Source organism: Corapipo altera, unplaced genomic scaffold (assembly GCF_003945725.1).
Source record: "Corapipo altera isolate COAL_440 unplaced genomic scaffold, ASM394572v1 75, whole genome shotgun sequence".
NCBI classification, from domain to species: domain Eukaryota; kingdom Metazoa; phylum Chordata; class Aves; order Passeriformes; family Pipridae; genus Corapipo; species Corapipo altera.
The window spans coordinates 11307375-11332820 of record NW_020884887.1 but is presented as its reverse complement, the minus strand read 5'-3'; the positions used below and the strand labels follow the sequence as shown (position 1 = coordinate 11332820).

The 25446-nt window shown below is 50.0% G+C and overlaps 3 protein-coding genes and 1 long non-coding RNA gene across 13 annotated transcripts in view; 2 read left to right on the top strand and 2 right to left on the bottom strand.

The window, feature by feature from the left end:
- Positions 1 to 10309, bottom strand: part of HNRNPH1 (heterogeneous nuclear ribonucleoprotein H1) — a 16032-nt gene extending 5723 nt beyond the window's left edge. The window contains exons 1-6 of one of the 6 annotated variants that reach the window (XM_027643124.1): positions 10253 to 10309; positions 9561 to 9692; positions 3366 to 3425; positions 2396 to 2533; positions 1391 to 1546; positions 1048 to 1191 (exon numbers count right to left, since the gene is read on the bottom strand). In XM_027643124.1, the coding sequence (XP_027498925.1) occupies positions 1048 to 1191; positions 1391 to 1546; positions 2396 to 2533; positions 3366 to 3425; positions 9561 to 9609 (547 nt within the window). In that variant the 5' untranslated portion in view covers positions 9610 to 9692; positions 10253 to 10309. Of the gene's footprint in view, positions 1 to 1047; positions 1192 to 1390; positions 1547 to 2395; positions 2534 to 2729; positions 2826 to 3365; positions 3426 to 9560; positions 9862 to 10252 lie in introns of those variants that run through there. The other 5 variants (XM_027643125.1, XM_027643126.1, XM_027643128.1 and 2 more) reach the window with 5 other exon arrangements.
- Positions 3841 to 8968, top strand: LOC113946997 (deoxycytidine kinase-like). Its single transcript, XM_027643130.1, has 7 exons — positions 3841 to 4358; positions 4910 to 5025; positions 5482 to 5675; positions 5893 to 6040; positions 6272 to 6387; positions 7780 to 7879; positions 8674 to 8968. The coding sequence occupies exons 1-7, from the start codon at positions 4259 to 4261 to the stop codon at positions 8695 to 8697; spliced, it is 798 nt and encodes a 265-aa protein (XP_027498931.1). The 5' UTR covers positions 3841 to 4258; the 3' UTR covers positions 8698 to 8968.
- Positions 10310 to 10330: 21 nt separating the features above from the next.
- LOC113946999 lies at positions 10331 to 11732 on the top strand. Its single transcript, XR_003527614.1, has 3 exons — positions 10331 to 10692; positions 11063 to 11424; positions 11618 to 11732. It is a non-coding gene; the product is annotated as an uncharacterized LOC113946999 (long non-coding RNA).
- Positions 11733 to 17078: 5346 nt separating this feature from the next.
- Positions 17079 to 24923, bottom strand: LOC113947333 (leukotriene C4 synthase-like). Of its 5 annotated transcripts, none has more exons than XM_027643772.1 (6): positions 24631 to 24923; positions 22097 to 22171; positions 21194 to 21293; positions 20090 to 20160; positions 19775 to 19856; positions 17079 to 19401 (listed from the first exon to the last, which is right to left on the bottom strand). In XM_027643772.1, the coding sequence occupies exons 2-6, from the start codon at positions 22152 to 22154 to the stop codon at positions 19275 to 19277; spliced, it is 438 nt and encodes a 145-aa protein (XP_027499573.1). In that variant the 5' UTR covers positions 22155 to 22171; positions 24631 to 24923; the 3' UTR covers positions 17079 to 19274. The 5 variants fall into 5 exon arrangements, with proteins under 5 accessions (XP_027499573.1, XP_027499571.1, XP_027499570.1 ...); XM_027643770.1 differs by having other exon boundaries at positions 22097 to 22334; positions 24631 to 24921; XM_027643769.1 differs by having other exon boundaries at positions 22097 to 22268; positions 24631 to 24921.
- Positions 24924 to 25446: the final 523 nt, after the last annotated feature.

The following is a 25446-nucleotide window of genomic DNA, read 5'->3' as shown; positions in this document are numbered from 1 at the left end:
TGATTTTTTTTTTTATCTTTAGGAGTGCTTAATTAAGAAAAAAATCATGAAGTAATTTAAAGTATTAGTTCCTGAACAAAAGAGGCACATTTTGTATATTAAGCACATTAACAGTTTTTAAAGCTTGAATTACTTCACCAAGTAAGAAAAAAACAGCTTAAAATGTACATGCTTAGAAATTGCTTGTTCATATCACCGATTCAGAAAACAAAAAACAAGTCCTGAAGTTGTAAAATTGGAAATATTTCTACTGTATTTTAAAGCAAAACAGTAAGTTCAATTATATCTTGTTATAGCAAAACATTTAGAAATCTACTATTTTGAAAATACTATCAAAATGAAATCCTAAAGAAATCAATAGCTTTTATTCTTAGTCATTTCTAATAGTTTGTAATTCCGGTTTCTAAAACATACAGTAGCTGCAAAAAAAGTAAAAAATTAGTCAAAATAAGACAATATCTCTTCATTCACAAAAACTTTGAGCTAGGCAACATCAAGAGTTTCTTTCTTTCCACATAGAAAGAGAAGGGGGCAAATCTGTACTTGGGTAGAGTTCAACGGGTTGTTTTTCTCTGGAATTTCATTCAGTACTAAATCTATGCTTGGAAGAAGCCATGGGCACAGTGCCTGCCCCTTCTCAGATCCTGCTCCTCACACAGAGTCCAGAGGTGAGGAGGTTGTACATCCTTCACTGACAGGGTAAAGCAGCAGAGACTGGGGGTGGAAATATCCTCTCACCTGAATTGTTCACTTTAATTTGGAAGGCAAGACACTTGTTTTCTGCAATTCTTACATGGAACAATATGTCCCACTAAGTATATATTCAAGTAGCTCTTTGGCATTCCCTAAATTATGATCAGGTACTTCAGGAATTGATCCAATGGATCCCTCAAGCACATATAACTAATAAAAAAATTGATTTATCTAGTTTTAATACCCATAAATACTGTTGGAAGGACTACAGGGCAATCCATGCTTCTTTGGTTTGCTGGGGGGTTCTTTAGCATAAACCAATAGTGCTATTGCTACTACTTTTATCCCACATACCTGAAAAAAACTGTACAATTTCTTCTTTACTACAGCCAAATGGGAGTCCTCTAAGACGTACAAAACCATCATTAGCTGTATCAGGGCTGTTGGGACCAGTATGCTTCAGAACCCAATCCATTTCAACGTTGTTTGACTTGAAAACTGTAAAAGGCACTTAGAATTAATGCATTCTGGAAAAAGCAATGGTTTTAAAAGTCATTTGCCTTGAAACTAGTCAACTTATCATATACAAGTCCATTTGTCCTTCCACATGCATTTTAAAGAAGTAGAGAAACGATCAACCAGAAACCCATCAAGCACAAACACATGTAAGTCAGTTACGAGACCAACTGAGTCAAACCTTCAACATATCTGTGTCCCATTGTTTCTCTGTCTTTTTTCAGGGCCAATTTCACATCCTCCTCTGATTCAAGTTCAGCAAATGCTTCTCCACTTGGCCTGCCCTCCCTGGTGTAGATGAAACGGATACCCAGAGCCCCATTCAGAATTTTGCAATCTGAAAACAAATAGGAAGGTCAGAATTAATTTAGTTATAATAGGAACATTGTGACTTTATGAGTTGCACATATTCTAAAAAGAAAAATGTAACAACTATCAAGTTGTATCAAGATGACAAAACCAGCAGTATTCTTGTTACAACCTTACAATGACCAAAGGGACTCAATAAAATTAAGTTACTCTTCTAGTCAAACCTACAGATTGCCAACCACAAATTACCTATCCATTTTCAAAGCTTCTCTGCCTCAAGTTAAATGCACTGCTTTTGATCTTAACTTTCTCATCAGCTTAAAACAAACAAGAAGTAACAGCAATCAGTGCAAGTGTAATAAACTAAATCAGAACCAAGTCCAATTCATCAAAATTCCTGAAGCAGCTTTAAAATCTCCAGCCACTGCAGAAAGCTGGTGTTTCTCACTACTATTCATTACTGCAGAATGCTACTAATTCGGGGCAAGGACATAGACAGTGAACACTTCACAAGAGAGCCTGTTAGGACAACACAGAGAATTAAACTCATATAGTTTAATCTCAAGCAAGAATTTTGAAGTTTTCTTTAAAATGGAAGCTTCTCTTTCCTGGTTGCTCAAGCAGTGAAGGCAACTGTGGCCACCCCAGAACCGTGCAGACTAAGTCCCTTTGTGTGGAGTTCCTGCTCACACAAGCATGGCTTTGCATACCGGGCCCTGCCTGAAGCACTTGCTGCATTACAAACTTCACTGGCTCCTGAATGATTCCTGCTGCTGCTCCCTGCAGCGCTCCCACCGGCACAGTCTCCGGGAAGGATGCACGATCCACTCAACAGAGCCTGGTCCCTCTCTGACACCCCCACCCCGGCCCCACTTACCAGAGAAGAACCTCTGCACCTCCTCGGTGGAGCAGGACCAAGGCAGTCCCCGGACTTTCACCACATATCCCTCGCTGCTCTCCGTGTTGAGCATCACATTGGGGGTGAGGCTCTGCTCTGTCTCGGCTTCTGTGGTTGCTGGAGAAGACCAGAACGGGCCCTTTGAGACTCGTGCTCAGCACGGCCGCCACCCGCACCCCCTCAGAGCGCCCGGCGGCCCCCCTGGCCTGTGCCCTGGCCCTCCCCGAGCCTCCTCTGCCTCGGGCGCTGCCGCCTCACTCTCACGGCGCCGCTCCCGCCCCCGGCCCGCGCCCTGCCCCTTCCCCGCACGCACACATGGTGGGGCTCCGCGCTGGTTCTAGGGCTCCGAGCCTGATCCGCTGTCCGGAGAGCGCCTAGTCCCGGTCAGGCGGCAGCGAGCGGGCGAGCCTGTGGCGAGAGCGCGCTAGGAAATGGCGGCGGGTGTTCCCGCTTCCGCTGGGCCGGGCCTTCCGCCGCACAAAGAGCGCGGGCCCGGACGCCGCCCTGGCGGGCCCGCGGGCCCCCGGCGATGGTGCAGCGCCCGCGGCAGGTTCGGGGAGAGCGACGTGTGTGCGTGTGCGTGGAGCGGGTACAGAGCACAGGGCACCGAGCGCCGCGAGCCCCGCGCCAGTCACGCTCACGGGAGGAGCGGCTGCAGCGTGGCCGGATCGTGCGCGTGCGCGCTGGGCCCGGCCCCGCCCCCGGGACATCCCGCGCGCGCCGCCGCCTGTCCGCGCCTGTGCGCACGCGCCGCCCGCCCGCCCGCGCGCCGAACAAAGCCCCGGCCTCGCGTGCCCCGAGCGCCGCTCTGCGCATGCCCCGCACGCCCTCAGCCCCCCCCTCACCCTCACACCGCCCGCCCGGGCCGGTCCCGGTGCCGACACTCGGCCCGCACCGACAGCGAGAGGGCTCTGGCTGCACAGAGAGGTGTGTGGGAACTAGCACTTACCAGCTTCAAATGCTGACGCTACCCCACGTGAAACAATCTGCTCGCTTCGGTCACTGAAGCCTGGTGTGTTTGGAGGAGATGGGGAGAGAAGAGACAATGGGTCACAATTATCATAAAAGAAAGGAAAAGTTTACTCCCTCCCGTCTCCTCCAAACACACCAGACCTGGCTAGATTTCACCCTGAATCTCGTAGAGGCAGGAGTTACAGGAGTAACTCACCATCTAAAAATCCTCCATGCCCTCTCCTTCCACTGGAAAGAACAAGCAGCTCATGTTTCAACTTGCCCACGCAGGGGGTAGGGGAATAGTGCCCAGAGGTGAGCAGGCTCCGTAAAGCCCCTGACACAGGTTATTTTATTATTACAGCCCAGAAGCTGCTCAGAGCTGCCTCTGGATGAACATCATTCATCCATGCATGTTTCTTCTCCAGTCAGTACCAAAAAGGATTACAAACCTACATGGCCTCATCTCTCATGCAAGTCCTTGAGGTGTTTACTTTAAAAACACCGATCTGGACCACTAACAACTACCGAACTGCCACAGCTGGAGGATTTTTGAAAAATTAAAAAACCAAAGCAAAACAAAAAAATCCCGCATACTTAGGATACTTCTGTAAATCGAGCACAGAGCGCAGTCGTTTGCACTAATGCAAATCTGCTCAGTCAGTGGAACCGCGTTAGTCACTTCCCGCACAAAGCTGCCCTGCCCCATTTCAGCCGCCGAACGCCCATTTCGGAATCCCGCGGCGGCAGGAGCGGGGTACAAGGGGCGGCGGGAGGGGGCAGCGCCTCCGCCTCTTCCCGGGGAGCGGCCATCCCGCCCACCGGCGGGCGGGATACTTAAAACTGCGCGGGAGCTGCTGGGAACCCCCTGGGCTCCCGCTCCGAAAAGCCATGTCCACCCCCGCCAAGCGGCACCGCCAGAGCCCCGCCGGCTCCCTCGACTCCAGCTTCCAGAAGCGCCTCAGGAAAGTTTCCATCGAGGGGAACATCGGTGAGCTCGGCGGCGCGGGATAGGGGCCGGCCGGGGGGGCAGCACAGGAGCGCGCCGAGGGGCTGGGATGGCGGAGGAGGAGGGGAGAGGGCAATGCGGGGCTTCTCCGCCCGGCTCTGCGGGCAGCGAGGGGCTCTGCAGGGAGAACGGGGTCGGGACCACGTCGGGAAACCACCGCCACGGCCGGGTGCCCGTCGGTGCCCCCGAGGCGCAGGGAGACTGTGGAGATGAACTCCGCCGGGATGCGCTGCCCGTTCGCTCCCGCCCGCGCCAATTCCCGGCGCCTGCGCGGCCGCTCCCGCGCTCCCCCCGCCGGCCGCGCCGAGCTCCGCCCGCCGCCAAAGCTCCTAAAATGTCGGCTCGGTGTCTTATCGCCCGCCCGGCCCGGGCGCGGCCCTTCTGGTGCCGCAGATTAGCGCTGTTTTCGCCCCGGGAGCCCCGCGCCCCCAATGCCGCACCGACTGCCCCTCACAAACCTCACCGCTGCCCCTGTACCCCTCACCTACCACCGCTCTGATCAACCCTCAGTGAACTCCTCATATCTCCTGCAGCTGCAGGGAAGTCAACGTTTGTCAGGCTGCTGGAGAAGCACAGCGATGAGTGGGAGATCATCCCCGAGCCCATCGCCAAGTGGTGCAATGTCCAGACAGCCGAGGATGAGTATCAGGTAGGTGTGTGGGATGTGGGTCAGGACAACCAAACTGCAAGGAGTTTTGTGATGAGGGAGCTATGCCAAAATCCAACCGTACTTAGTCTGCAGTAGCCAGAGTCGTCCCCACTATCATACCAGGTGGTCAGGCACTCAGAAATCTTAAGGCAAGATACTACTGAATGTATATTCCAAATCATATCCCTACTCCACAGAATCACACTAAAATGTGGAACTCGACAACCAACCAAGAATCAGTTATGACTGCTACAATCACCTGACAGAAAAGTCTCTTTGATCCTATGCCTAAGCATTTTCCTTACAAAAAAAAAAAAAACCACAAAAAAACCACCCCACACACAAAAAAAGCAAGTCTATGAATTCTCACTTTAACAAACCCGAATTCCAGATTGAGGAAATGGAATAAAATCCTGCCAATATGCTGGCATCGAATTTTTTTCTCTTGCCTTCTAGGAACTTTCAACATCTCAGAAGAGCGGAGGAAATCTGCTTCAAATGCTGTACGACAAACCCACAAGATGGGCTTACACCTTTCAGACTTATGCTTGCTTGAGCCGAGTAAGAGCACAGTTAAAACCAGTCTCAGCAAAGCTACAGGAAGCAGAACATCCAGTGCAATTTTTTGAGAGATCTGTGTACAGTGACAGGTAATTATTCTCACAGCACAGCAAGAACTCACATTAATAGCTCCAGGTCTTTAAAGACACAGAGCTGGAGAAACACTTGATATTAAAATAATACCTGCAGGGAGCAGGCTTGATTAAGGGCAGACGTTTTTCAGTACCATGCTTCTGTTCTAGTGACAAGTGTTTTGGTAGTTCATTTTTGTCATTCCTGGCTTGAGACTGCTGTCTTTCATTGCAGATACGTATTTGCTTCTAACCTGTTTGAGTCTGGAAACATTAATGAAACAGAGTGGTCTATTTATCAGGACTGGCACACATGGCTCTTGAACCAGTTTCAATCAGATATAGAACTGGATGGCATGATCTACCTCAGAACCACACCCCAGGTATGCTCACTGAAGGTGAAAGTTTTTCAGTTCCAACTTCATTTTCCAGGGGCTTAAGAGGGTAAAAAAAAGTTATTACAGACTTAACTTGTTTATGTTCAGCCAAGCATTTAAAATTAATGCTCACTAATGTCCAGCATTAGTCCTCCTGAGTTAAGGACCACTTGATCCTTTGAGCTGATTTAACCTACAACACATGATTAATGACCACATTTATACTTCTTTTTCCAGAAATGCATGGAAAGGCTACAGATGAGGGGAAGAGAAGAGGAACAAGGAATTGAGCTTGAGTATTTGGAAAACCTCCACTATAAACACGAAACCTGGCTCCATGAAAGGACTATGAGGTAGGAACCCATTTTCTGTAGCAAGTTTCAACTTGCAGGCAAGGTTCTTCCAGCTTTATACTAAAGCTGATAAAACCAAAGTTTAAGTCTAGCTTCACTCAGGCACACTTGAAAGGATTTATTTTTAGACCCACTTCTCAGTTTTTAAAGATGGAGCTTCATCTAATTTGAAACCTTTGTTAAGCATTAGCTCCAACTAGGAAGCTTTATAGCTGTAACTCCAGCAAGGATATGGATTTTGCTAATTGGAAGGGCACAGGAATAGGGCAGATAAAATAGTGTTCGATGGCCAATCACAGAAGTCACTTACTAAGCAGCTTTGTGTTCCAGTGCATGGGGGGGCAAGGTCCCAACTACCTTTAAACTTGCAGGACTATATTTCAACAAAGTTTAGTTTATTTTGAAGCCAGGATTAATATTTAATCAGAAAGGCTTTTGGCAGACACTATTACACACAAATCCAATCAGCAACTGAGTGATCTCTGCACACCTTGCCCCAACTTCCTTATTCTTACCAGCTTTCCCATCTAAGGGATCTCTAAACGTGAAAGCAGACTTCAGGTTTTCCCCTAAAGGAGCCCAAAATACTCTACTGACTGAGAAGCACTACAGTTCTAGGAAAAGTACATTATCAGTCACATCTACTTTCCTAAGTTTGATGTAGGATTACCCAAATGCTTTGGAGACAGAAGGCAGCACATAGTGTGGAATTTTGGGAATGTGTATGTTGTGTACTCATTCCCAACTTGTAAGCAAGCATTTCCTGTGTTTTTCACAGAATCACTTGAAGTCTGCAAGCACAAGTTAGAATGTTGTTCAGCACACTTACTACATTTCCACACTTAGAAGAATAACTACTGCTTGAAGAGAAAAACACATCCAGTTGCACAGAAGCCAAAATGGTCTTTTGCTTATCTCTAAGACATTTTAAATATCGGTCTTATAACCTGTTAAAGAGGCCATCCCCATGCAAGGAAGCTTTAAAAATGCATATCAGTAAATGGATTAGGTGGGGGAAGACTCAGGGTGATACTTTAAAAAAAATACTCACTCTTACAGAATCAATTCCTGATGATTGATTCTGTGACAAAAAGAATGGGATAAAGAAAGCTAAAGTAAAAAACTATCTTTTCCTCCCACTTGTACGTAACAAATAGATACTAAGAGCCCAGATTTGTGAAATCTATGGAAGTTGTGGTGATACCATGTTGACTGGGTTACACAAGAGCAATTAAGGACAAACTTGACTTGGGCTTTACACTTAAGTCATGGCCACCAGCATTAACATCTCAGGTGCACGTGGTAATCTGACTAATGCTGCACCCTTGGAAAGCAACTAAAGAGCTGGAGTCTTATGCACAATACTTTATGCCATGTTTTTCCATTTAACAGAGTTGATTTTGAGAACCTTAAAGAGATTCCTATTCTAGTTTTGGATGTTAATGAAGATTTTAAGAATGATGAGATTAAACAGGAGTACCTGATCGATAAGGTAAGTAGCTAATATTGTTTCTCTGTATCTGCTTTTTTTCTGTAGTTATCAATTTACATTCTTAAAATTTGTGATGAAATGCTTGTTTGAGGCTTGCAAAATCATTCTCCTTCGAGATCTTTCTACCCTCTCACACAACACATCTGACAAAGGTTATACACAGGGCTCAGATTCCTGAAGAGTTCCAAAAGACTTCCAAGTAGAGTTGGGAAGGAAGGTAAACAGCCATTTGAGGAAACAAGGTGGCAGTAAAGAGGTCACTTGAGTTAAAATGGTGTTTACCAGTTCCAAGGAAAGGCAAGACTTAGGGAGTAAATGCTGGAGCAGTGTGTTGTGTGCCCAGGCTGTAGCAAAAAAACAAACAAACAAACAAAACTCCTGTAAAGCCTGGGGATGTGCTCTTCTACCAAACCCTCCCCCATCTTGTTCTGGGTCATCAGTTTGATATTACTGCAGTATGACTCCTTCAAACCTAATCCCTCCCATTAAATAGTTCAAAATAAACCAGGAAGGGGAGCACAATGTTCAGTTGTGGAGGTATTTCTTATTATATCCTCATAGAAACTAGCAATTAACAGCTTAGAGTTCTGTACAGACTACACTCAGACATGCCACCTTTAACCCTGCCCCTCTGAAAGGCCACCAGCATTTCAGGTCATGAATTAAAAATGCAGGGGCAAAACATCCTTGGAAACTGTATAGTAACAAACCATTTGTTTCCAAACAAAGGGAAAAGCCTGGTATTTCAGCTTTTAATACATCAAATATTATATATACTTTTTTGTTCTTGACAGGTCAAGTCTTTCCTGACTTCTTAAGAAGATGAAAATTAATTTAAACAACAAGTCCCTGAAGTTCCAGATTTAGACTTAATCAGTGTGTTCAAGAATTTACTTTAACCAAATGCATTACCTGTATAGCTTATTTTAAGGCAAAACTGAAATGTAAAATATCATTTGCGGTTTTTTTTCCCTTGTCTGACTTCGGTGAGTTTGATAATTTTCTGTATAGCTAAAACGAACAAATATGGGGCGCTTCGATAATGTTTTTCCTGTGTATTCTCCACTGTTTAATAAAGACTTAAAAATCCTACTGCCTATGAGCTGTTTGTCCCCGCGGGGGAGCTCAGCGGTTGTCAATGGCTGACACCCAGTAAACAGATAGCAGGCGCTGAGCTGGGTTGTTTTGCAATAACTGGCACGGGTTCACCATTTTAAGACGAGACTGTTATGGCGTCCAGAAAAACCTTTACTTTCAACTTCTGCTTAATCGCGTGGCCGTTCCCACCGGCTTTAACGCTACTTAAGACTGGACGTTAGACCTGTAATAAACTGTAATTTGCGCTTATCTCGTTTACGATCTCATCCCCCAATCCCCCCCGCACCCCAATTCCCCCCCCCCCCACCCCCCCCCCCCCCGCGCGGGGAGGGACCCGCGGGCGCGGCGGAGGCGGGACAGCGACCCCGGAGAGCCCCCCCCGGCCCGGCCCCGCCCGCACGACGCACGCTGGGGACTGAGCTGGGGATTGAGCTGCGCACGCGGCCGGGCCGAGCCCCCTCAGCGGCCCCGCCGCCATCGCGGGGCCTCCGCGGCACCTCCGGGACAGACCGGCCTCCCCTCCCTCCCCCCCAGTCCTTCCCTCCCGGCCCCTCTCCCCCCCCCCGCCGCCGCCGGGCCTTACCCAAGCCGGGGATCTCGCCCTCGGTCTCCTCGGTGTGACAAGGGTCCATCCTGGCCGCGCCTTCCCCGCAGGGCCCGTGAGAAGAACAAAGCTGGGCGGAGGTGGGGAGAGGAAGGGGGGGGCGCTCGGGCGCTGCGCGACAAACGGAAACAAAAAAAAGCTCAGCGGCGGCCGGGGAAGGTGGCTCGCGGCGGCCTGGGTGGTTTCTGGGCGCTCCCGGCGGGGATGAGGCGCGATGCGACCGCGGAGCGTTCTCGATGCCGTTCGCTCAGCTCCGAATGCGCAGCGCCCGCTCCGCGCCTATAAATGGCCGCCGGCCGCGCCGCGCCGCGCGCTGACGTCACACGCCGCCCGCCCCCGCCAGCCAATGGCCGCGTGACAAATTGAACACGGCCAGTCACGTCCGGCCCCGCGCGCGCGGCGGGGGGGGGAGCGGCGGATGGGGGGGGGGAGAAGCGCGGCCGCCGCGGGGGGTCCCGCGAGCCCCCTCCCCGGGGGACCCGGCTGCGAGTCCCGCCTGCCCCAGCTCGAGTCTGAACCCCCCGTCCAGCCGCCGGTTCGAGTCCCGCCCCCGCCCGTCCCGCTCCCCCGGACATGGCGGTGGCCTTGTCCCTCCCTCCCCATCCGCCCCGCCGATCCACCCTCCCCCAGCCCCGCTTCGTCCCCGCTCCCCCCTGGGAGCCCCCGCTCACGGCGAGCTGCGGCCGCGGGGCTGCGGCGGCGATCGACGGCTCCGCGCACTGCGGCCCCGCCCGCCGCCCGTGTCAGCTGGGCCGGCCCCGCCTCCCGCCGCCGCCGGGCCTGCGCGGGCCGGGCCGGGCCGGGGCTGTGGGTGCCACAGGACCCCCCGGGCCGCGCTCAGGGACTGCGGGTGGCGGGGCTGGGCTTGGAACAGAGGGTTCCTGCGCTGGAGCTGCCGCTGGGAATCCCCGGGTGGCAGGTGGGAATGGCCACTTCCCACATGGCCCCTGCACCCTCAGTGCGCTCCCTCACAACCTGACTGAAACCCTCCACAAGGAATCATGAGCTGGAACGGCTTCAGGTTAAAATAACTGCAAGGGAGCGGTTGAGCAGATAAGAGGTGACCTTAGGACTGTGGAGGTGTGGCGTCTGCTCACAGCTTTGTTTAGTGGTTAGTGTAAAGAAAATCCCTTTGCTAATCCCCTCTGAAGCCTCAATAGTGAGAAAATGCTTCTTTTTTTTTTTTCTGGCTTCTTATAATGTATATTAATAATCATACGCTGGGGTACATTTACTATGTGTCATTTTGTTAGTTTTGACTGGACTTTTTAGTCCCCATTACTGCATTTGGAAAAGGACAGAAAATGGGGTTTCTGTTGTTTATGCATCATGATCCAAATGGCTAAATGGCTTTAAGAGGACTGTAGTGGCTGACTTGCTATCTAATTTTCAGTGATAAATAAAGCCTGGTTTGCCCAGTATTTTCTTGATCTTATGTTTGTTGTAGTCAAAGAGCATTCTGATGTAAGTTTTCTCTTTAGATTTCTCTTAGGAAATTAAAGTCATCCTGTGTTCACACTGACAAGGAGTTCTGCTGCACGAATATCCTCCCAGTGTTAGAAGAAAGGTCATATGAGGGGTTTTCTTTTTTGCAAGTATGTAGCTGTTTTGAAGCTTAGGCAAAATCCAGCCAGCCTTTGACACATCCAATAGGAAGTTTGGTATAGGCACTTCCAGGGGAAGAACGTGACTGTGGACAGCAGAGGCAAGCAAAGACATAAATAGTCATCAAAGAGATATAATTAGCCAATGTATATGCAGTGTTTGAAAGATGAAAATAAATAACAATTGAAGTGGAGTTACTGCTAAGAGCAGCAGCCCTTTTCCTCAGAGGCCCTGAATGGTAAGTGCTTTTGCAAGTGGGGGTGGTCCCATGGCATGTGAGCACTTGTAGAGAATGGGACAGGAGATAAAAATCCTGCTGGAAACACTGATACAGGATTTTATTAGGTTTATTGCTTCCACGATTTCTTCTTGGGCATCATGTTTACCCAGCTTTTTATGGTGCCAGCCTGACACCTCCACCTTCTCTCCAGCAGACCCAGTTGAACTCCAGTGTGTCTGTCTCAGCTCACGCCGCAGCTCTGGGGACGTGTTTTTCTCTGAGAGGGCTTTGTTCTACTTCAGAATTTCCTTGTTTCATTCCTGCGAAGGGGAAAGGCACACCTGCCGTCCAGACAGCAGGGGAGGGGAGCTGCTCTCATTTTCCCATTGGCGTTCCCAAAAGATACATTTCGCCTCTTTCAACCTCCAGGGAGGGAGGGCTGTAATCCAAGCCGAGCTCAGCCTGCTGGGTGTTGTAGTTCATCCAGGAGAAAATGGCCAAGACGTGGCCTCCTGATTCGAAACTGCTGGAGAAATGATGTGCCAGGTACTCACACAGCCCCCATGCAACATCCCCAATTTCCTTCAGATTCATGGAGTGTGGGGCTGGAAACAGTGACCCACAGCAGGAGGCCCAGTCCAACCTGCAGAGAGATGTATGCATAAAGCTCAGTGTGCATGTGAAGTGTTAAGCTGTACCAAAGTAAAGCTCTTGAAGCCTTCTACCTGCTCAGGCACCAGGCTCTCTTTGTTAGCTTGATTATGTTTCTTTCTGCAGAGAGAAAACAGTGGAGAGAATCTGCAGCTCTGGTTCAAGGGTTCCATAGGCATCCAACCATATGGAGACACTTTGCATGTCTGGGAGTGAAGCAGATGCTCATTTCTGAGTAGGTTTTGGAGACATTATTACAATGCAAAAATAATTACCAACGTTTCCTTCGTGAGTCAGCATTTGCTATTCTAGGGAGAAGTGATCAGAGCTTAAATACCTGCTCTGAAGAGATGACAGAACCCCTTATCCATCATCACTGGATGGTGGATAGCCTTCCTTTCTTCCATAGCTAATGTTATCCATGTGTTCTGCATCCATCATAAACTTCATTTTTCATGTCTCAGCTACATGTGTTGCATGTGCCTCGTGTTTGCATATAAGCAGCTAGAATTCAGAATCTTACAGTTAATCTGCAGACCTGATTAACCCTCAATAAATACTGCTGCAGCTGACTTACTTTTCATTTGAGATCTGAAAACAGGGAATACATGGAGATCTTATACCAATGCTTTGTGGGTTTCTGTGTGCATGACTTCCAGTCAAAAGCCCTACAATTCAATTATAACCTTTCTGTTATTTCCCATGGCTTTAGAAACAGCCTCTAGCTGTGATGCTGTGACAAATAGAAGCTAAACAATGCTATTAAAAATGCATGATGTGTGTTCTGCCACATTAGATAACATGGCCACGTTTATCACCCGCTAATGCTGCCAGTTCACAGCTTTGCCAGTGCAGCCTCCCTCCCACAATTTAAGTGGATTTTTGGCTACACTTCACCTTTCTTTCTTTTCACTTCTTTTTTTTTTTTTTTTTTTACCTTTATTCACTACTCTGAAAATGGTGGTCTGCAGCAGAGACTGGACAGAGCTCATGTTTCCCAATCTGTAGTTCACTAAGAAGCCCAGCCAGTCTGGAAAACAGTTGGAGAGGCTGATAAACACTGCTTTAGTGAAAAGCAGATACCCAAGTCCCTAGTTCTCTGTGAGGCCACTGCTGCACTGTTTGAATCCATCACCCTTCCCTTAATATCCACGGCTTGCACTCGCCGTCCTTGCCACTGCGAGAATGGAAGAGTTGCCTCTGTTCTGTTCCCTCGGTGGTCGTACCTTCTCGGGGCTGGGTTGGGAGTTCATCAGGCTGGTGCTTTTCTGCTTGTTCCTGTAACTCGGGCCCGTCACCGTTTCAGTTCTGCAACGTTGTAATTATGGCAGTTGGCAGGACACCTTTGGTTTCTCCCGATGGGGCTGCCTGGCTGTGAGCGCGGGTGCAGCAGTGCTGCGGTGACTCCTGCAGGTACCGGGGTGTTTTGCCTGCCTGAGCTGTGTGGCCGTGAGTCAGCTCTGGCCCAGGAGCCATCTGGCCGTGCAGCTCCGTGCTGAGCTCATCAGGCTGCTCCTGGGAAAGGTTTCTTCACTCAGGCAGAACATTCACAGCAGTTCAATCCGTGTGCTGCCAGGGGAGTGGTGGGCAAGTGGCCATTCCCATCCCTCCCAACAAGCCTTGCCTGCATTTCCTCACACCCTCCCAGGAGAATGAGCTGCAAAGCTGTAAATACTTCATATTGGGGTTACTCAGTCCAGTGTTGTGAGAGTGTGCTGTTGGAGCTGTATCAGGGCAGGTAACAGTCAGGAGCTCTTGTTATCTTGGTCACCCACATCCATGAAATACAGCCTATTTTAGCCCCTCACCAACTGCAGGCTCAGAAGCACTGACCACAGCAGCTCACTGTTTTCATCCTCACTGGCATGATGATCCCTGACTTCCACTCCTTGCAGGCAATGTTGCCTTAGTTAGGGGTCATCCAGCTTTCTCTTGTCAAGCAGTGTAATGTCAAAGCAACGTGGCTGATGCACATGCTCAGGCACTGATCTTTTATTCTCTCACTCCACTCCACAAGTGCTCTGTGAGTCCTCCTGAGTGCTCCCCTTTTGCTCTCCCTACCTGACTTTTACCTTCAGTCCCTGAACACAGAGTCTGGCACAGCATCGGTGGGGGCTGGAGCTGGGCATGCTCTTCCCTAAGCTACCACAGCAGGAATGTGAGTTTTCCTTTGGAGGGAGGGCATTCTCAAAGGGGCATGTTAAGGCCTGTTCCCCTTATATATACTGTGGCTCTGCCCTTACCCCGGGAAAGGTGAATTCTTGGTGCTCTCCTACAAGTAAGTGGTAATTGCTGGGAAGTAGAAAACTGGTGAGGATGAGGCAAATTGTATCCTCAAGGTGTGGATTTTCCTCCCAGCCTGCTAGCAAAGTAGCAGATAGCTTTGGTTTTGCTTAGATTTTACCCCACTATCAAACGCAGGAATGTTTTTCACTGCACAGGGCTGTGGCCTGTGGTTAATGTGAAGGGCGAACTTGCCTGCAGGCAAGGGCCTGCTCTCACTGGCCTGGCTGAAACACCCTGTGCTCCATCCACTGCTGTGGCTCCTCCGTGATGGTGTTTGAGCCAAACACAGTGCTCTCAAACCGCAGGTATGACACGGATCAGCCACAGCCACCCCAGTCCCTCTCAGTCTCTCCAGCGAGGGTTGTGCTCTTGCACTTCCACCCCCCAGTTCCCCCTGAGCAAAGCACTCCTTCCTCTGATCTTGGTCTGTTACATCCCCAGCAGATCTGTGTGTCTGTATGTTTACTTGGATCAACAGGCTTCTGGATCTTACTGCCCACAATGTTCTCCCTAGTTTTGGCATTGATGGATACAGAGCTCGAAACGACTGTGCTGTAAACAGGTAACCCCCAAAATGCTGGGACATGGACGGCAAGGCCTCTGCAGACTCAGCACATAAAATGGGTCACTGCTGAGGGTATTTCACTTGAACAACTCCTCTGTGCCTGCCTTTCTTTTTCCCTTGAAGTCACTTGCATGTGAACAAGTAAAACTAAGACAAGGGGTAACAAAGTGAGGGTGAGGAACGGAGAGGGGAAAGAGTCCCACAGTCCCTCTCTGGAGTTTGCATCCTCACAGTTCCAGCCGGCTGCCTCCCCAGAGCTCTGATCCTGGTGCTGCTGCAGAAATAAAGGCCCATTGAGAAGCCTGGCTCCAAATTAGCATTTGAATTCCCTTGTAGTCTGTTGTCAGATGGGCAGGAGGTGGGTGCTAGTCTCGGTTGCTCAGCGCTGATACACAAAGGTGGCTTTAAAAGGTCTTTATTTTTCTGAGGAAAAGAAATGCATTGCTCAATCTGTGGATACTCTGTATTTTCCTTTTTTCCCCCCTCTTTTTCTCTTCCTTTCTTGTTCGTTTCACCCCCTTTCCTGGATCAGGCTGAGCCGCAGATAGACACGTCTGGGTATTGTTAGCCCTGTCTGACCTACTTCTCTCCCTCCTCTTGGCCCCGTGTTATGGATGCTGGTGCTATGGAAACCTGGGTGACATGCCAGTGCCACAAAGCCACGGCCACCAGCTGCACCCTCCATTCCCAGCCTCACGGGAGTTCCCCTCCCAAACACCTCCCTCTCCTAAGAAAGTTAGCAGTGCTGCTTCCCAGGGAAATTCCAGGGTGTCCTCCACCTATCCCACCACGCCGTGCTACGGAGGGATTGGGGAGCTCTTCCATGGGCTCGGGTGCTTTTTTCCCCAGTCCCAGGGCACAGTATGTCGGTGCTGGTGGCCACGTGCAAACTCGCTGCTGCCCGCACCAGACCTGTCTGTGCACTTATCCGGCACCGACCATCACGTCACGGGTAGGAAAGCACACGCGGGCGCCCTTGAAGTTTTCAAGATAATAAGCTACAAGGTTCTGCACCGGGATACAAAAGACTTGCCGGGAGCCCGGATGGAATGCTGTGCCTTCACCGCCCCTCGCGTGGCAAACAGCCCCACGGGGACGGAGAGTTGTTTACAAGTTCAGCCTCTGCGCTTCTCGTGATAAAAAAACCCAATTCTCGCTGGTTCTGCGGGTTTCCTTTGCTCTCTACCGGCCTCTCATCCGGCTGGTTGCTTCTCCTGGGAGCCTGTGGCACTATCAGGGTGGATTTGCTTCCAAATACCTGACGCCAAACCTTTTGCTCTCCCCTATTGCTGACAATGAACTGGCAGCTGTAAGGGAAGGAAGCAGGAAGGAGCTCGGGAATCCGCACGGAGCTTGCAGGGGCTCTTTATGCGTGTCGTAAGCGTCTCCAGGAGATTCTTGCGAGGCTCCAGGACTCCCCCAATCCAATAACGTTAATGCCAGAGCCTGGCCCAGCACGGATCAAGCTCGAAGCAGGCGGGTCATGCCCGGGTGCCAGCGGCCGTGCCGGCTGCCCCGGGAGCGCTGCCCCGGGCACGTCTCGGGTGCGGCCGGAGGTGCCCCGGTACGGGCGGCGGGCCCAGAGCCGCCGGTGGCCGCTTCTCTTGGACCCCCCGGACCTCCGGGGCACCCCCGGGCCCCCCGCCCGCCGCCCCAGCCGCGGGGCACCGGCGCCCTCTCCCGGCCCCAGGAGGAAGCGGCGGGGCGGCCGGAGCGGGGACACAAATCCCGGAGGGAGTGGGGACACGAACCAGGGGGAGAGCTGGGATGCGAATCCCGGAGGGAGTGGGGACATAAACCCCACAGGGGAGAGGGGACACGAATCCCGGGGAGAGCGGGAACACAAAGATGGGGGGGAGCGGGTCTGTCTGCGCGGGTCTGGCCCCCATCGCGGGGCAGAGGGGGCACCCCCACCCTTGGCGCTGGACATGGGCTGTGCAGCAGTGCCGGTGGGATCACCCTTAAACTGGAGCTCATGGGGTGGCCTTCACACCAGCGGGACGGTGGCTCGGGGTGGCAGGGGGAGCCCCCCAGCACAGCCCCTGCCAGCCCACTGGCCCCTCAGCACCTCTGCAGCAGATGCAGGTGGGCAAACTGGTGCCATAGAGCACCAGCACACCGTGCTGGGCAGCAGACTGTGAACTGGGTAAATCCCAAAACCGTGGCCTGCATGGTTGAACCATGGACCAGTGCAAAGCTGTTTTCTTTGATGAAGCAGCAGAGGAATGACAGCAGCCCTAGTGGAGGGGAGCAGCTTTCCTTCTGCTCAGGGCACCTGAAATGGCCCCTCTGACAGTGGCTTGAAGGGCCAATGATGTGCCCGGCAGGTTTTCTATGGCAGAACTAGTGATGGCAGACACCAAGGCCAGAGCCTGACTGCGACATGACAGGATTTTTAATGGTCTTCTGTGAATCCAAGGGGAGAAGCTGGCTACAACTCACTGCTGAATCATTAATTTCCCTCCTCTGAGTCATTCTGCAGCCCTGTCACACACAGAGTGGACACAAGCAGGGCTGAGGTGGGTAGTGGCTCCAGGTTGATACAGCAGGCTTAGAAAATTGGTTGTAGGATAAAACAGAGATTGTGTTTGCAGAACCACTGAGCACCCACTTGGACTAACCCCAAACAGTGGGGTTTTGACATGGAGTCAGGACCTGCACCAGTAGCTGGGGCTGGTCCTTCTGTATTAACCCTCTGGGAGGTGACTCGTACTGGTAAAAAGGTGAAGACTGGGGATCAACTTCAGGAGATGGTGGGACCTGTTAATGTAAAGGCTAAGTGAAACCTCCCTGGGGGCAGGTGATATGTCTGTCCCTCCCTTGCTAGCCCCAGACCTTGCTAAGGCACAGCCAGGGTTAAACTATGCTCAACCTTTTTGGAAGTGTGTCACCAAAGATGCCAGGAAAAAAGTTGTTGTTTATCTCACTGTGACACTCAGGGGTTCCTGTGAGGATGGGGCTGCGCTGCACCAAAAACTTTGTAGAGACAAGTGTCGTACAGTTATTTTTGTCTGGCTTTAAGCCTTCCCCTGCAGTGTTTGCCAGCCTCAGTGCAGTGGCAGGACTCCAAGGCGGGAGAGCCCAAAAGCAAAATAGACTGGGGGTTTTGCTGGGTAAGCCAATTTAAAATGCAGGGAAGGAAATGAAACAATGTGAAGAATTAATCACTTCCTCAAAAAAACCCTGCCTTTTGTTCTTACAGTATAGATATGCCTGCTGCTGCTGAAGGGAGGGGTGACCAGCAGGCTTTACAGTGTGGTTAGACTGGCAGCATGCTCATGCAGTTATTTTTGCTCTCCGGGTTTGGTGTGAATTCCCCCTGTGACGACACAGGGAGCATTGCTGGTGTTTCCTGAGCTGTGTCACTAACAGGAGGGCACCAAATGCACCAATGGCCAAAAGCATCAGTGTTGTGAATGGTGGACTCCTGTGAAAATCCAGCCCTTCCTGATGCAGGTGGGACTTGAGCACCGTGCAAACCACGCAGTGGAAAACACTTCTTGGTGCTGAGCGGCTCAGCACCCAATCGGTGAGCTCAGCATCTCCAAAAATCAGCTTCTCCCTCTTCAGAGCTTTCCTCTTGTGGAACACAAGGTTGCAGGCTGTGTTGGACTGCACATCAGGGAAACCAAGGCAGCCACCTTGCATTCAAACACTCATGTTGCTGTTCCCTGCTAGCTGCAGACTCACAAGGAGACACCTAGAACAGCAAGTTCAGTGACTTTTTAATTGTGCACCTTGTTGCCAAGCAGTGTTGGAAGTCACACACGCAGCAGTGATGAGTTTGTGCAGTCTCATAGGCAATGGCTGATGAGCAGCATCAGGCATTAACAGACACTAACAGACCTTTGCACAACATGTTGATGGCTGCTCCTGTTTACCCCTCACCTCTTTTGTTATGCCACAGCCCACACTGAATACCAAACAAATGCCTTTAATAGGTGTGGGCCTTGGAAAACTGGCATGAACCCGTGTTCAGTGCCCTGGCTGCAGGCAGGGCTGTTGGAGAACAGGGAACACATGGCCATTCCCTGGGGAAGCTCACTGGGAAACTCAGACTGAGAAGAGTTTGCTTTTATGTGTCCAGCTTTCCTAAAACTCTCCTTGGTTTGGATCGTTGGTGTTTCGCATGATGGAGCTGCCAGATATGGAGCACTTGGCACACAAAAGTGCCGCGGGGGAAAAATACCTCCTGAAGAGCTCAGCAGTTCGTGCTGGTGCTGGGCAGCGAGAAGGGAGGTGATAAAAACTCAGATGAGGGTGGATTTGTTGCTGGGGGCTGTGTGAGTTGCAGCCAGTCTGTAACGGAGTGCAGGAGGGAGCAGAACTCCGAGGTGAGGACACTGATGAGGGACAGAGGACTGGGTCACGCTGTGAGAAGTTGGAGGACGTTCAGCCCCACGTAGTGAGAGAGCAAGGAATGCAGGATACCCAGGGCTGATGCTCCAGCGAGAATCCAGAGAACTCCAGTGGAAAAGTATATCGGGGCTAGCCTGGTGGGAGAGAGGCAGCCTGCTGAGACCGAGTATCCTGCCCGGGAATGGTCCCTTCCTCTCTGCAGAAGTGGGGTGGGAAGGCAGCTCCTGGCTGTCCCCTGTCCCCTCTGCAGGGTGCCATGCGCTGCTCCTGCCTCCAGGGAGCACACCCTGAAAGGGCTCGGTGCAGCTCCAGCCTTGCCCCATATGTGTGTAGCTGCCCCCAGTCCTGCATCCACACCCTCATTACTCATCACAGACAAGGCTGAGCCATGCAGGAACCCCGAAGTGAAGCATCTGGGAGTCCTGAGTTTCCTCAAAGCACATTATGTTCCCAAATACAACTCCTCAGGGGTTACCAGGCACTCCAGGCTCTAGCAGAGGTGTTTACCTTTCTGAAGATGATGCCCTGTATCCTGTAAAGTAGCAGTAGCGGAAGTAGAGATAGAGCAGACCCAAAGCTGCAGCCAGACCTGTGGTTAAGAGAGATCACAGTCACCAGCTCCAAAAGCTTTTTGGAGCCACTTGGAGCTACAGAGGTAGCCCAAAGTGAAGGAATAGAGATTTTGTGTCCTCTGGCTTTACCCTCCCTCAGAGACAGAATTACTGCTTAACTTATTGTTCAGAAGGTGAACGGGACCTGAGGACTGAGCCAGTACTCAGGGGAACAGATCCAGTGACAAACCAGGTAATGGGATATTCTCACCTTGATGGAAGAAGAGTCCAGCCTGCCACAGAAGTGCCAGGAAAACTGGAAAATACTCAGAGGAGTTCACCCTGGCAGGAAAGAGGAAGGTCATAAACAAGGAAAAGAAGGAAGCTCTTCCTTTTTTGGTTCCCCTAGCAGTTTCCAGATGCTGGAGGCTATTGTTTTTTAGAAGAGATGTTGCCATAAGAAGCCTCCAGGCTTGCACCTTTCCCCACAGTTCCTGTCCCAGCTTTATTCACAGAAATTAGACAGTGGAAGGAACTGGGTTTCCAGGGCAAAAAAAATTAAAGGAAAGGTGCCCAGGTCAGACTGTGCACAGAAAGGCTTTGTGAACCACCCCCACTCCCCCTTCCCAAGTGCCACAACCCAAACCCTTCTATCAATGTCCCAAAGCCCCAGGGAAGAGCTGCAGGGAAGGTCTGCCCCTCAAGCAGGTAAGGCCAGAGCAGCTTGGCTTCATGTAGGAGTGGGAGGGAGCACATGGCTGTTTGGGTTGCTTGTATACTATGCTTCATCCTCCTAAAGACAAAATAGGGCCAAAAGATGCTGGATGAGGCTGACTTTAGGCTGGTGAAGGAGCAGAGAAAGGGATGGCTGAGGGGATCCTGCTCCTGCTGCCCAGTTGCTTGTTTTCCAGCAAAAGTGGAAGCTCCTCCCTCTCTGCCTCCCTCCCCACCGCAGCCCTAGAACAGAAGTCAGGCAGAGATAATGGATAGTGTCACCACAATCCCCACATCCCCATCCCAGACCCAATGAGATCTTTTTGGGAGCCTGTCCTTCCCAGTGAGTGGGATTCAGAGCAGGGCTGAAGCTGCCTGAGGTTTGAACACCACTTGGCTAAAACCAGACAAAGTCTCAGGCACCAAGAGCTGACTTTAGCAGCCCTTCACTGTGCAGCAGATTCCTACGTGATTTCTATCAGCAATGGCTGGTTCAGGACTCAAGAGCCAGTCCAGTCTTGATGTTGGCTCTTCAACCCACTAATTAACCCCGAGGGAGGTAACTGCTGAATTACAGTCCTGAGAAAGGAATGGCAAAGCAGGGGAAAGGCAGTGCCATTACACGAGATCTGGCAAACATCAGGTAGAAGGAGGTTCTTACTGTGCTCGAAAGACCCTCTCAAATTCAGGTGGGCCTGAGGTCTTTGGAGGTGAAATGCCAAACAACCTCCTAGCATAGATCACCTGGAGGAAGAAGTAGGCTGCAGCAAAAGAGAGAAAAGTAGCCGTGGTCAGTCCTGTGGCTGGGCACAGTGGGGTCAGGAGATGGTCAGACGTTGGGGAAAAAAATCTGCATGCTCCTCCTGACCCCACAACCCATCATAGCAGAGAAAGTTAGAGTAAAATCCCAGATGCCTTTTAGGTATGGAAAAGGAATGACCCCGTGCAACAGTGAAGTGAAGAGTATGCAATCATGTATCACCGGTGTTATCTGCTTTCTCTCCTGGGTAATTAAGATATCCTCAGTTCCATAGAAACTGTTACACAATTCTGATGCACTTTGTTACTCACAATTTTCTTTTAAATCTTTTAGTTTTTTCCTCTTTCCAAGTTCTGACTGAGGAGGGACAGAACCAATGCCACAGATAAGTCACCCAGGCACAGAATTAAATTGTCGCACAATGTGGACCCATGGCTGGGTGGTTCCATGTGACCCATCACAGCCCCTCCTTCCACATTTCCACACTGCAGAGCTCTCTGTATGCTCGTATCTACACACACTTCAGGAACTGCTGTAAACCCAATGAAAGAAATTCTATGTGTCTGTAGATCAACCAAGAAATTCCCAAATGAAGGAGGCAGGCCATTTCAGAGAAAGGGCTTCCCAGGCACTCATTTGGTTGAATACTTTCCAAAACCCAGACAAGATATCAGTTTACCGTCTGAAAAGCAGCAAAGTGCCAGTGTCATATTAGACATTAAATATGAAAATGAAAGAAAATCAGTGGAGGTGCAGTAGATTGACCCAGCAAGTATTTGAGCATGTGCATCTGATAGTCCCTACCTTGCTCCAGGACTCCCAGGACTGTCACAGCAGCGAGCAGATGAATCTGATCCAACATACTGACTCTTCCAAACCTTAGAAAATGTGATTTCTTGCTTAGAAGCTCCTCTGGCCAGGTTCAGTCTTTGCTGATGTGGCAGTTGGCTGTGGTAGCTGGCAGCATATGTTTGCTCTAATTTAACAAACAAAGGGAAGATTTAGTCTGTGGTACTCACACCCAGGAGGAGTCTGACTTGCCCTGTGGAAATGGAAATCAGTGGAGACAGGTCTAAAGGAGTATTTCCGTTCCTGCCTCCCTTTTCCCAGAATGAGTTATGACGAAGTGGAAAAGCAGAGAGCAGAGATAAAGGGAAATGGGAGCAGAATGGATAGACAAATTTCAAAAGGCCGGTGATCTGCTCCCCCAGGGGCATCTGCTTTAAAATGCAGGCCAAGGCACATCCCTCCCTTTGATGTTGCATGAGAAACCAACTGGGCTGTTGTGCCTCACCAGAGCACCAGAACAGGCAGTGTTCCAAGGTACATATTCCTGTGTACATATCCCTACATAGACTCAGCCACAGTGCTGAGACAGTGTCAAATAAAACCCCTGAATGAAAAACGCTCTGCAAGGGTAAGACAGGACGTGATAAAGTATAAAAATCCCTAGATCTGTCCTGCACAGTGACGCTTTATTTGGGGATGAGTCCTGCAGAACGACTGTCAGACACCCAGAGGGCTTCAGAGCTGGCCCTCATACTGGAAAGACTGGGAGCTGTGCATTTAAGGCTTCTAATCAATCCTCAGCCCAATGAACTCTCCATGTAAGCACCAGAGAGAGTTCTGCCTGAGGAAAAACCTGAGGAATTCATTAGGACATAGCAAAAGGAAAATTATGTTTTCACATGTCAGGAGATGCCTACTTAGATAATTCCCTTCTAACAGCACAAAGCTGGAATGGCCCAGAGCTGCAGGGACAGCCAGCTTTGTTTCCTTCCTCTCCCTTCATTTGAAGAATTCTCCCATCAGATCAAGGAAAAAGGAAAGCAGGTTAAGTCAAAGTGATCGTTGAACACCACTATTACAGAAAATTATATTAAAGCAGGAATTACATTGTATGCCTGATGTCCTTGATAGACTTTCTAAGAAGCACCATGCTGGTTCTGGTTTTCTGCCTCTCTGTGTGTTATAAAGACACCTGAAATGGCTATAACAATGTCCCAACTTAGTGTTGCTCCAAATATCAAACACAACCCACACTGTTTTTCATGCACCAGCTCTAAGATTAATTCTTTCATCTCAGAATTGAACCTTTTTCATTCCAGTGGCTGTTCAGAAATATGAAGAACATTGTGTTTTCTTCCATTTAGTTGTCAAAGAAATTAAGACCTCCCGTGTGTTAGCTCAAAAAGGACAAAAGGTCTCAAAGTGCTTAATAATGTTTGATTTCTCTCTGCTCCTGTCTGATCACAGCCCACTAGCAAAAGAAAATATAAAGCAAAACAACTGAACTAAAAAGATCTGAGCTTACACCTTCATCAGATGACAGTGGAGTGTAAGGGAATTTGAGCCAGGAGGAGCTGTACAGGTGACACAGAACACACCCATCCTCCAGATCATCATTAGACACAAAATACTTCTACTATCATCATCTAGCATAGTCTAAGTATAATAAAGGTCAGCAGAAATATGAATGAATAAACAAGCACAGATGTCCCTCCCCTCCTCCTCCCTCCCTTGTACGCATAATTTTTCAAGCTGGTTTTAATCTCCCAAAGGGCACATTTTTCTTGTCCCTCGTTGTCACCATCAGAACTTCCTTATTTTCCATTCTCACTTGGCGTTTGCAAGAACAGGCAAACCTCCTGCACAAGTACCCTCCTCCCAGTGCCAAATGCCCTTCGAGGGGGGGACTGTCACTGTTGGACAGCCTCAGCACCCTGCAGACAACAGCACATCGCAAAACCTCACCTACCGAGGGTGACACAGCCAAATTTCCTCCTAAGCAAAGGCAAGTCCTGAAGTCCCAGGTGCACCTTGGGGTGGATTTTCTGAGCAAGAGCTACTGAAACATTGTCTCCCACTTCCCAGCTCTGCACTCTAAGTTACACTGCGTGAACATGGCCCTGCCACAGGGAGGCTGGACTGGCGTGGACCAAAGTCCTCGCACCTCCCACTGAGTCCTCACTGGAGGCATTTCTCTGTGCCCATGGTTGCTTATGCCACCTCTTCCTGCAGCCAATAATCCTTTCTGCATCCTCATTAATTATCATGGTAGGGAAACACTGTGAGCTAGACTGCAACATCAACAGGGATTAAAAAACAACCTTGGGGAGAAAAATGATCAACACAAAAGGCTTAGAGGCGTTTTAAACATCCAGAGTTTGCAGCACCTCTTACTCTCCAGGAGCAGCAGAGCAAGGAGAAGCCAGCAGTGCTGAGTCCAGCACTGTTACCTGCAGTAACATCCCCTAGAAATGTATTTTAGGAGCATAAAATGGCCCAAGAGCTTCCTGACAGTGGAAGGGGGAATATTTTGCAGATGGGCAACTTACCTTTCAGCTGCGAAGCATGAAGGCGCCTCGTCCTTCCAGTCGTATTGTACAAATATGGAAGTATTTTCTAATCTAGGTCGTACTTATGCTTCCTTTCCCTTCGAATTCTTTTGCAGCCACTGAGTACATCCAAATCTGTGGCTGTGGACCTGCCTGCAAGAATAATTACTGTCCTTCTAACAGCACATAGAAAAAAAGTTGGGAGGGTTCATCCAAAAGAATTTCTTCTCGCAGGAAGTGTTTTTCTAGTTTGAGAGAGATAAAGAGAGCTCAGCCCCAAGCAACTCAGTCTGTTCAAGTAACAGTTCCTCAGGGTAGGGTGGTGGGGTTGGGGATGTGCTCTCCTGACCTCCCCACACCCAGGAAGGCTTCTGTTAACTCAGACCAACACGTGTTGAGATTTTCCTAGAATTCTTGGCTTTTACAGCCGTAAAAGGAAGGACAGGCTCAAAACATAGCAAGAAAAAGCCAATTCATTATTTCACCCCTTAGGAAGACACAGCTGACTGCACATTCCCAGGAAGTGGGGACAGTTGCTGCTCTGCAGTTCCCGCCAGGGCTCCCAGCAAGGTGCAGGCTGAGCTCAGATCTGAGAGATGTGAGATGTTTCCCGGGTTTTGCATTTTGAAATAACCATAAAAATTTGGCATGACAAGAATTACCACGCCTCCCTAAGATGTGCATCTATACAGAGGCTCCTCCTTTCACAAAGTAAAAGAGCAGGTGGTTGGTTTTGCCACCAACATCCTGGCTGGCATTATATGCAACTTATCCCTTGGAATACAAACTCAGTGTGTATCAGAGATGTGCCTCAGG

Excerpts from the sequence above, each read along its gene's own strand:
- LOC113946997 (XM_027643130.1), top strand. The coding sequence starts at position 4,259 with ATGTCCACCCCCGCCAAGCGGCACCGCCAGAGCCCCGCCGGCTCCCTC. Across the intron at positions 4,359-4,909 it reads TTCCATCGAGGGGAACATCG|CTGCAGGGAAGTCAACGTTT; the intron begins GTGAGCTCGGCG and ends TATCTCCTGCAG. Across the intron at positions 6,388-7,779 it reads CTCCATGAAAGGACTATGAG|AGTTGATTTTGAGAACCTTA; the intron begins GTAGGAACCCAT and ends TCCATTTAACAG.
- LOC113947333 (XM_027643772.1), bottom strand. The coding sequence starts at position 22,154 with ATGTTGGATCAGATTCATCTGCTCGCTGCTGTGACAGTCCTGGGAGTC. Across the intron at positions 21,294-22,096 it reads CCTGGGAGTCCTGGAGCAAG|CCTACTTCTTCCTCCAGGTG; the intron begins GTAGGGACTATC and ends CTTTTGCTGCAG. Across the intron at positions 19,857-20,089 it reads TGGACTCTTCTTCCATCAAG|GTCTGGCTGCAGCTTTGGGT; the intron begins GTGAGAATATCC and ends TCTTAACCACAG.